This window comes from Paramisgurnus dabryanus, chromosome 6, assembly GCF_030506205.2.
Source record: "Paramisgurnus dabryanus chromosome 6, PD_genome_1.1, whole genome shotgun sequence".
NCBI classification, from domain to species: domain Eukaryota; kingdom Metazoa; phylum Chordata; class Actinopteri; order Cypriniformes; family Cobitidae; genus Paramisgurnus; species Paramisgurnus dabryanus.
The window spans coordinates 4,643,214-4,653,638 of NC_133342.1; the positions used below are offsets into that span (position 1 = coordinate 4,643,214).

The window sequence follows — 10,425 nt, forward strand, 5'->3', positions numbered from 1 at the left end:
GTCCAGTGGAGGTTTGTTTTAATTTTCAGGTGCAGTGTGATCTGGATTTCTTTTTTTTTATTCAACGTGGTAGTAAAAAATATTGACAGTGAAGTAAATTTTTGTGACCGTTAAAGGGCACCTATTATGCAAAATCCACTTTTATAAATGTGTGTTGGCAGTGTGTGAACACAACAACCCTACAATAAAAAAATCCATCCTTTCCTTCTTTTTTAATACCCATTAAACCTCATTAGACATGCTGTTTTTATTCTCTTGTTAATGTGACATCACACAAACAACGTCTCGCCCACAGCCAATGACTGACTGGTTAATTCTACCCAAAAAGCTTTAATAAATTTGTTTGTTATCACACTGTATTGCCAGTGTGACTAAGAATCAGATACATTTTTTACTTGAATTTTAACAGCTCACTGTCTGTTGATAAGGGAGTGAGGAGCAGTAGCTCATTTGCATTTAAAGGTACACACATAAAAACAGCGCATTTTTGCTCTCACCCAAATAGGGGCATTTTGGACCTGTAATAACAAATAATTTGACTCTAAATTAAAAAAAGATATTTACACTTCCAATAAAATTTTCCGAAAGATGCTTTTGGTCCTTTAAGGTAGTTTATATCATGCTGTTATATGTTCATTTGTTCATTTTTGTGATGTTATTTAGATGCTATAGAAACGGGGCGTGTCGTTATGATTGGTGTGGTTGAATTGGGCGTGCGAGCGTTTGAGCGGAAGTTTGATACCGGGGCTCCGCCTCTGGCTCCACGGACAATTCCTTCTGCGCATGCCTTGGCTCCTGACATTTTTACCAGTGTTTGAATTGAAGGGGGTCTGGGGGGGTCCCGGACCTGCTATAAGCCTCGAGGGACCCCCCATAAAACACAAAAATATAAATTAGGGGGGTCCCTGGTTTTTATTAAAATGAAAATACATTAATTTAAAATTCTCATGTTGCGCTGTCACAAAGCGATAGGCTACTGTCCGTTTTTCGTCCCAATTTCGCAATAAACTAATTCAAATGATTTTTGTCTGAAATAAATATAAACTCGCAAGTGCGCCTCCCGCTGTTTTCTGGAGGAATTGACAGACGAGTTAATGTCTCTGTCTGCGTGTGGATTATTTTCACCTCAGTGACGGTAAGAATGTTAAGTAATCTTTAGGGTTAGGTTTTTTTTTTCTTCTCAAACTATTATTTCATAACAGTGGCGAGGCTACACACTCAAATTGACAGTCAAGAAACACAAAATATTTTATTGGGAAAGCAGAAGAAATCACGCATAAATGATAATAAATTAGCCTATAGGCTTTTTAAAACGAATCGCTCAAATACGCATCATTCAGAAATAAATTAATATTTATAGAAAGCTTATCTTTTGCATGTGTGGTTTTAAACCTCGCAAATGTTAACATGCAAGCGATTTTAAACAATTTGAGCGCAAGATGTTAAAGTAAGCTGTTTTGTGTGCGCACAGGCAATGACGCGCACACATACTCAAATGGACGCAAACTCATAAGCAGATGCACGGAGACGCGCGATTCTAAAGCATGCAAACACAAAATTATTTGGCCCTTATTCTCATAAAAACATTCAGTTATGTCTTAAAGTGAGTGCAAACATTTCAGAAAGAAGTCAAATCTTTGTGTTGGTCTGAAAGTAGCAGTTCTTATCTGCTTGTGTTTCTGTCATTTATATTAATTAAACAACAGAAAAAACAAAGGAAAATCACTTCTGTATCTTTAAAAAGATTAATTATATTTAATTTATATAATAAAGAAGACCGTGTTAATTTATTTGATTATATTTATACCTAAATACTACTGTTAGATCTTACTTTATTTGTAACTTTGTTCTTTTCTATTTTATATGCTCATCATTTCTTAATTTGTTCTTATTTTATTTTCCTAGCCCCAGTTTTGCTGATCTGAAAATTATTCGATCTATGATTTAAAAAACACAATGTAATCCATTTAACCAATACAATATTGTAAAATAATGTTATTTGAGAGTAGGCATTGAGGTCCACCCTATTTCACCCCTATTCTGTTTAAAATTTCTGGCTTTGCAGTGTTTCACACTAATGTGAGGGGTAAAAACGTTTAGGGTTTGAGTTAAGGGTAATTTGGGGTTTCTTTGATTAAAACCAGGATCAGATGATTGTTGATCCAGGATCACATCTTACTTTGTCAAATCACAGCAACCCTATAATGAGGGGGGTGGGTCTTGGCCAGGGAGTGGGTCTTAGGTAGGGGACCCCCCATAAGCTTTGACATAATTCGAACACTGATTTTTACGTAACATGGCGGTGACCATGGTCGGACATTTTTGGCTTCAATTCATTACAATGGTGGGAGGCGACGTCCCGTGAGCGGGACACCTAAGTTTACTTCAATATTTTTCATCTAAATGTTAATCTATCATCACAAACTATATATTGTTGGAAAAGTCTAAGAATGTAGTTTTTATATTTCAAAACCTTTTAGCAGAATAATAATGCAGTAACTGTAATGTATTCATTGGTGACAAGAGTATGCAGCAAACCTTACAGCAAACCAACACAAATCTCAGTTTTTTGATAATTTAATGTATTAAAAATAATACTATATTGCATTTTTTATTACAAATAATTGTATTTTAATAATTTCAGTAAAAAATGTTGAAGTGTCTTCTTTAAAACAAGACCAAAAGTAGGCTTCAACACCAACAAGACCAAAAGTACGCTTCAACACCATAAACATTTCCAGAGTTATATTATTTTGAAGGTGTACATCACATTTTCCCCACCCCCACTGAAACGGGCTGCACGAGTTAAAGGGTTAAAGATATTTAGCATTTTATATGTTTTTTATAATTGTATTTATAAATGTATTGTATAAGTTTTATATACCCTCTCAATCCCTGCGCTCTGTCACCGAGCGACGGCTGGTGGTGCCATCTCAAAAAGAGAAAAAACATTATCGCTAAAAACCCATCTCTTCCGCCATTACCTCACCTCCTAATATAAGATTTACTATCTTTTCTTTTCCTTTTATTCTTAATCTCTATATATACATTCTTACAAAAAAAAAACTAACGCATGGCTATGTATATGGTGTTGGACTTGATAAGACTTATCACTTATGTATTGCTATTCTTGTGTTGCTATAATTGCTTCTATTGTTTACCTCAGGACAAAAGCGTCTGCTAAATGACTGTATTTAAATGTAAATGTTTCTTTTTTTAGACACATTTCACACTCATTTATTCCTTAATGTAAAGTATTTACACGTCATGATAGCATTTTTTATACTCTGCCAGGACAAGTTGATTCCCATTACCATAAAATATTGCATAACATTTATAAATAATCAGGAGGGTTGTACTGTATTTTCCTCAACTATCATAAACATTGTCTTTATTTTATTTATTCTTTACGGAAAAGTCATTGTTTTCATCAAATTGATTTAAAAGAAGTGATCTAGAAGTTTCTGCCAATTGCACATCTACTTTTTAAAATCGCTGTAGATCAACAGTGAGTTTCCGGCCGTTTGCCCTTAGTATCACTAGTTGTCAAAACAATCAGTTGACCGTATACAGAACACACTTCAATAGGATGTTTTTTTTGCACCTGTTCCACCACTATAATATTTAAATATAACGTTTACTTGTTAGTGGCATCAGGATCTCCAACCTTTTTTCAAGCAAGGGCTACTTTTTGATATAGTCTACTCAAAACCTTTTTGTTTTACTTATTGATTTAATTTTATTTTATCTTGTTGATATGTTTTAGTATTGTTTAAAATATTAAAGGGACACACTTTTTTTGAAAATACGCAAATTTTTCAGCTCCCCTAGAGTTAAACATTTGATTCTTATCGTTTGGGAATCCATTCAGCTGATCTCCGGCTCTGATATTACGCACTGCCCGAAAATAGTTCCCTGCTTTTGAAAGTAACCAGAATGAGAGTATAGTTCCTTGCCATATCTGCCTAGAAAATCACAACTTTTAATTTTCCGTCGGTCTTTGTACACGGTGTAACTACAGAAGAGTCAAGTTTTAAATGGGAAAAATATCCAAACTCTTTGGTAATTTTTTTGCGCAATGCTAATGGTCTAATCAGATTCAATGGATTATGCTAAGCTATGCTAAAATTGGTACCCCCAGACCCGGAGATCAGCTGAATTGATTCAAAAACTGTAAAAATCAAATGTTTAACTCTAGGGGAGCGGGAAAATTTGCGTATTTTCAAAAAAAGTAGAATTTCCCTTTAACATGCGTAAACCAAGTCAAGCCAATATAAAAAAATATGTAATAAATAATAAATATTATAATTGAGACTTTTTATAGAATGTGCTTTGGTCACGTTGGAGTCCCCTGGTCTAAGACATCAGATGTACAGTTTTCACTTGGCATACAATAAAACAAGGAAAAACTTCCTATAGATTTACATGGAAGGAGGGATTTGAGCCATTTGATTGAGACAGAGATGCTCACTAGGTCAGGTACCACTACAGGACATTTGTACTCCTGTTCAGTCTCACCATGCATCTGTATGGTGCTCTCGTCTTGTATCTTTTTACAGTCACAGTCAATGATCTCTTTTGGGATTGACCATCAACTGTTTGTCTTTTACACTGAGCAGAGCTTAAGCAGATTACTGTTTTTTCTGGATCCATTCGCTCATACAAACTGAAGTTTTTTCGCCACGAGTCCTTGGAAAGATTGAGATCTAAGTGTGAAAATAATTTAACAGCTGCACGAATTTCGCTTTTTGGTATGTTAATTAGTGCCATTTGGAATAACAGGAAATTCCATTGCGAGTTTTTATTTACCGACGGCCGGTGAAAGAGCCGATTTTAAGATGGACAAATGAGAACGGCTCAGGTGACTGAAATATAAAGCCGGGGATCTGTCTCACTTGTGTTTATATTCTTCATTCGATCGCTCGACTGCTTTTTAACCATCCACACGTGCCGTTCATTTAACCGATGTTTGCCAGACATTCTTGTCTAGTTGGATGTAGTTTTGGGTTTAGCTTGGAGTAGTTAAATGCTGTTTACTAGCAAACTTTATTCCTGTGTTTGGAAACAAACATATGACTTGATCTGCAGTATGTAGTGTATAAGCTGTGCGCATTATTTAGTATTTAGGTTTTTTCTTGCCATGTATAGATTGGTATTCACACTGGGTTATTTTAAACCCACTGTTGGGTCAAAAATGGACAAACTCTACCAGTTGGGTTGTAATTTAATTTACTGTATGCTGGGTTGTTTAACCCATTGTTAGGTCAGATATAAACATTGTCTGGGTTAATTTAATCCAACACTATAGGTTGAAAATAACCCAGTGCATGGGATTGTGTATGTATGTATTTATGCATTGCATTGTGAGGTGCAGTATTACATGAAGTGTGTTTTGATTAATACAAAAAAGGTGTATGAGTACACATTTTGGCAAAAGCAATAAATCATCAGGGCATTTAGAAAATGCATACTGTGCATACAGACCTACAGCAATAGAGAATAGTATGGTTAGGTCCCTTTGTGTATTTGTACAATACTTAAATGATTTATATCTGAAGTGACATTAGTAACTGGTAACACTAGTTTGTTTGCAGATGCTCACCTCATTTGAGGTCTTCAACTTCACTGTAAGTACAATAAACACAAGCCCTTTCTATGTATTTTGCCTTGAGGGGGAAAAAGGAGAAGCTTGTGTTTCTGTATTTCTGTCAGATAGTAAATGTTACTATCATCAGCACACAAAAGTGAAATGAGATTTGTAGTTTTCGCCTCACTGATTCAACTAATAATAGCCGGACTCACATTTCTTCTTTTTGCTTTAGAGAATTTGCGTAAATGGGGGGGACGGTCCTGTTTTCACACATTATTTACAAAAGCGGAACAAGTGAAACTATTTGCCAACAAATATTTTACACTTGCATTGTTTAGAGTCCCTTTGACGGTTTGTACACACTTGACTGAATTTGTACATTTTGATCTAGTGATGAAAGGCTTTGAATAAATATTTAATGTTTATGTATAAAATACGTCATTTATATGTATTGATTACTAATCCTGAAAATGTATACAATACAGTTTCAAAAATATTTGCTTTGTAATGTAGTAATAATATTATTTTGATGTTTTGCACCCCAGTACAAAAACAAGTTACTGTTAAACAAATATTTTTAATACCTATCCTTATAAGATGTCCAGAGTTTGAATTTATCTTCAGTTAGATATGCTATGTTATGAAACGACATCAAAGCGTGGCTAAACATCGGAGTCTCTTTGATGTCCGTGTCTGCGTTCTGTCCCCGGAGTCTGGGATCTTCAGCAGAGAGTCAAGCGCCCCTCCGTCCAGACGTATCTAAATTCTCTCTCTGTAATTATGTAAATGTGGTGTTTGTATTTATAGTCAGAAGCCACAGACTGCTGGACTCAACCTGACACAGCTGGAAAGCATCTTGGCCTAAACTATAATCCCCAACTCGAGTCTGGGGGGGTTCAGGAATAGCACAAGTGCACCCTTGACTTAACTGAATGCCATGTAATGGCTCTCTGTCACCGGCCTCTTTATTTTCCTTTAGTAGTAATTTCTAAATGACATATGCATGACACATACAACAGAGATTATATTCAAATTTAGTTTAATATTTACAATAAATACAGTACTTACAATATAAAATGTATGTACACAATCTTATAAAAACCCAGGACATCTAGCCCGAGAGTATACTGTGCTAATGAACAAAGGGCACTGACCATGTGCCTTCATTACAATTAATTTGCCACTTTTTTCAATACAAATTCAAACGAGAGTGTTTCAAAAACTTTAAATCGTGAACACAGTTCTGTTTGCATGGCAGGAAGGCAGTTTCAAGAGCAAAACATTGTCATCATGCATTTCTTCACATGCATGTATGTCATTATATCAGGAAACCGGAGGTTTGCTAGTCTCAGGCATTACACTCTATAGGCAGTATGTGGATATTAAAAGGCACGTTTAGACGTACATACTGTTTCCATGGACACAGATTTTAGGACCAGCCCTTAAGGTCACTGTCCCCCTCCCAAAAATACAATTAAAAAAGTTCACTCTTGATTGGCATTTTAAAAAGAGCTCTGCGTAATCTATGTAGTACCAGCTACTTTGTTACAAAAGAATAATAATATATTTCTTTATCGACAAAGGATTGTCATCTGGTCATGTACAAAGTCATTAAATAAGGCAGTTGTGTGATTGTGGATCCAGTCCTCACAGGTGTCTCTTCATATGCAGCGCCAGGTGGTCAGACCTGGAGAAGGCGCGCTCGCACAGGTGGCACTGGAAAGGTCGGTGTCCGGTGTGCTTGCGGAAATGACGTGTCAGCTCATCCGAACGGGCGAATTTCCATCCGCACCCCTCCCAGTTGCAATGGTAAGGCTTTTCACCTGATAAATCAAAGCGAAAAGAGGATCGTTTAGTCACAGAGTTTGGTAAAACGCGCACAAAGTGTGTGTTTTTTTCACTCTAAGTAGTGTGCACACTACAAAAATGCGTAAAAAGTTATATGTGGTTGAAAATCTTACCAGTGTGGGTTCTGTGGTGTGCTTTCAGATGTGAACTCTTCGTATACGTCTTGCCGCAGCCAGCGTAAGTGCAGGTGTGAGTCGCCGTGCGCTTCCTCGGCCAGGTGCGTCTTCCTCGTTTGGGTTTAGACTCCATTAGTTCCAGTGGGGAGGATGGGGGTGTTAAAAGAGTCCTTTGCATGTTAGGTTGCACACTCATGCCGTCCTCGAAAACGCCGTACTGGTGCTGCGCCGTGTAGGGGAGTTGCATCTGTGGGTAAGCCGGCGGCGAGTGATGGTAACCCTGAGAGAACGCGGTGTGGTGCATCTGGGTCGGACACCCGGAGCTGCCTTGGTCGTCCGGACTCAGTGGAGGTGTCATATTCCCCGTCGCCTGCGGAGACACGGCGAGTCTGGGCTGCTCAAAAGCCATCATGCACGAGATGTTGCCCTCTTGTTTGATTTTTTGGCAGCTTTGGGGTACCATGCCCATAACAGGTCCATAACCGTCCATGGGGGGCTCGATTTTAATGTCAATAAAGTCATGTCTAGGGAAACCGGTCGAGTTGACAATAAATCTTCCTTGAATCGCGTTGCTGTTATTCATGTCATACGAGTTGTCCACCTCGGATCTCAGAAGTTCAGCCATGAGGCTGTTGGTGTAAGGCGGTGGCGGTGCGCACTGCTCCTGGGAGGGATACGCGCCGGTGCTCGCCGTGTACATGGCGCACGGTTCCGCGGGCGAAATGTACTGAACGCCTGCTTCAAGAGGTCCTGTTGTGTTGGCTAGGATAAACTCCAGATCCAAATAGTTACTCAGATCCTCGTCGTCCTTGCGGGCACGGTAAATGTCCATGTTTTGCGCCACGTTGAGCGAAGCGCAGCTTACACTCGTTGGTTTCTCCACCTCACTTTTCCACCTCTGGAAAAAAAATTGAAATGTTTTAGAATTAAATAAAATGCTTTATACTTTGCAATGTCCATACTAAAATTATTCCGTGTATAATGCGTACGGACAAATAAGAGTTTACTAACACTTTTAACTCTACTAACATTTTAAGACATTTTACAATCATGTATTTTTTGTCTTCTGTTTTTCACTTGCTGATGTTTAAAACAAGTGAACCATTCTTTGCATTTTTTTAAAACCACTCTTTGCATAACCGCAGTTGGATGTTTAAAGGATCTTTAAAAGTTGCTTAAATAGCAGCAATACTTACATCCTCCCAAAGTTTTTCCTTCTGGTTTGCGAATGTTGAAATCGAAGGCAAAATGGTCCCGGGTAAGGCCATTTTTCCAAGTGTCAAAGTCTTTATTCTGTTGAATGCTCCGTGTTGCACTTGCTGCTGGAGAGACGTCAAGTGTCGGTTCGCGTTTACGCCGAGTGAACTTCCAGAGTCATGAACAAACTTGTAGGCAGGAGCACCTCCTACCTAATAAATATTGTCCCTGGACCAATTGTGTGAGTAAAGGAAACAACGCTCAGAGTTCCCAAATATAGTTGGTATATAAAGCACAGTGCGCACTCCTGACAAGTATAAGTTGCCTCAGTGCCGATTGTGCTCTTTTGAGTGAATTTAATACTCGGAGTCCCGCCTCTTTCGGAGGTGCGGCCGCCCTTAAGGCGGGCACTCCACAAACTATCATCATGTGTAATACATATACAAACTGTTACCAAGGCGTTGAAACAAAAGCTCTAATTGATCCAAGTGTAATTCCAGTCTCTGATGCGTAATTTAGATGTCTCCAAATATACGCGCTTTCCAGTGCAAGCGAGTAGATCCACAATAAGGGTGCATTTTTGAGCGAAAATAACTCACGTCATGATGATATGGTAGTTTTCTGTACAATAGATTAGAAGGTGATCCAAGAGTCATACGCGCGCAGAACGCTTTATGTCATTTTATATGTAAACACATGGGTGGACATTAAAGCAACACTAAATTTTAACCAAAATATACAGTGTGTTTACAAAGAAAAATAGCATAATTCCAAACACAACATTCACAGAAATAGTTGGAATTGCGAGCCATTTAAAACAAAGGCAAGTACACTTTATGGTTGCCTATCTTTAGTAAACCATGCCAGACAGGGCACCTGTGTGATCTTGAATGGAGCTGTCTGATCAACCCAAAATACATTGGTTGCTTAAAAGTATTTATGGTTCAAAAAGTTATCACATTGTAAGACATTTTAAGTGTCCCAATGTCTCAAAGAAATATCTAAAGTCGTTTCACTGTTTTTAATGCAATAACTGGTTTCAGTGAAACCTATTATGCGCCGTTAGACTGCATTTAGGTAAAAGCGCGATTAATGTGAAAGCGTGGAGACATTCGCACCCTCTCAAAGGCGCTTTATCATGATGATTGTGTGCGCGCAGCGGGTTTGTCCAAACGCGGACAGCAGGCGCCAGTCTCACCTGATCTCCAGGCTCTCAGATGTTCGCGTTAGTTTTCGCCTCATTCAGGTGTAAATGGAGGGGGATTAAACGGTTGGAATGCTGGTGGGAATTATTGGCTTTGGTTTACCAACCATTAGTTGCGCTAATGATGACCCGGGGACGCGAGACATCACACGCATAAGCTCCATCATTGCAGGCACTGACAGCAGAGGAAGAACTGGACGGGTTACTTTATTTTACATAAGGACACTCTTGCACGAGAACAAACTGGCAATAATGATTACCATATTTATATACCATGTTATTTACATGGCAGGTTTTGGACATTATGGTGATGCCCATACAATTTAAAGTTTTACTATGGTACTTTTACTGAATAATTTAAGACTATCGTGTAAATTCCATGATACATGAATTTAATAACAAAGGTATACATTCACCATATTGTCCAACCATCTAAAAGCATGACTGTACTACAGTACTCCCAACATAAA

The 10,425-nt window shown here is 38.1% G+C and overlaps 1 protein-coding gene across 1 annotated transcript; it reads right to left on the minus strand.

Annotated features, from left to right (window-relative positions):
- Nucleotides 1-6,612: 6,612 nt before the first annotated feature.
- Nucleotides 6,613-9,082, minus strand: klf2b (Kruppel like factor 2b). Its single transcript, XM_065262228.1, has 3 exons — nucleotides 8,751-9,082; nucleotides 7,552-8,452; nucleotides 6,613-7,413 (listed from the first exon to the last, which is right to left on the minus strand). Exons 1-3 carry the CDS (start codon nucleotides 8,820-8,822, stop codon nucleotides 7,238-7,240), a joined length of 1,149 nt encoding a protein of 382 aa, XP_065118300.1. The 5' UTR covers nucleotides 8,823-9,082; the 3' UTR covers nucleotides 6,613-7,237.
- Nucleotides 9,083-10,425: the final 1,343 nt, after the last annotated feature.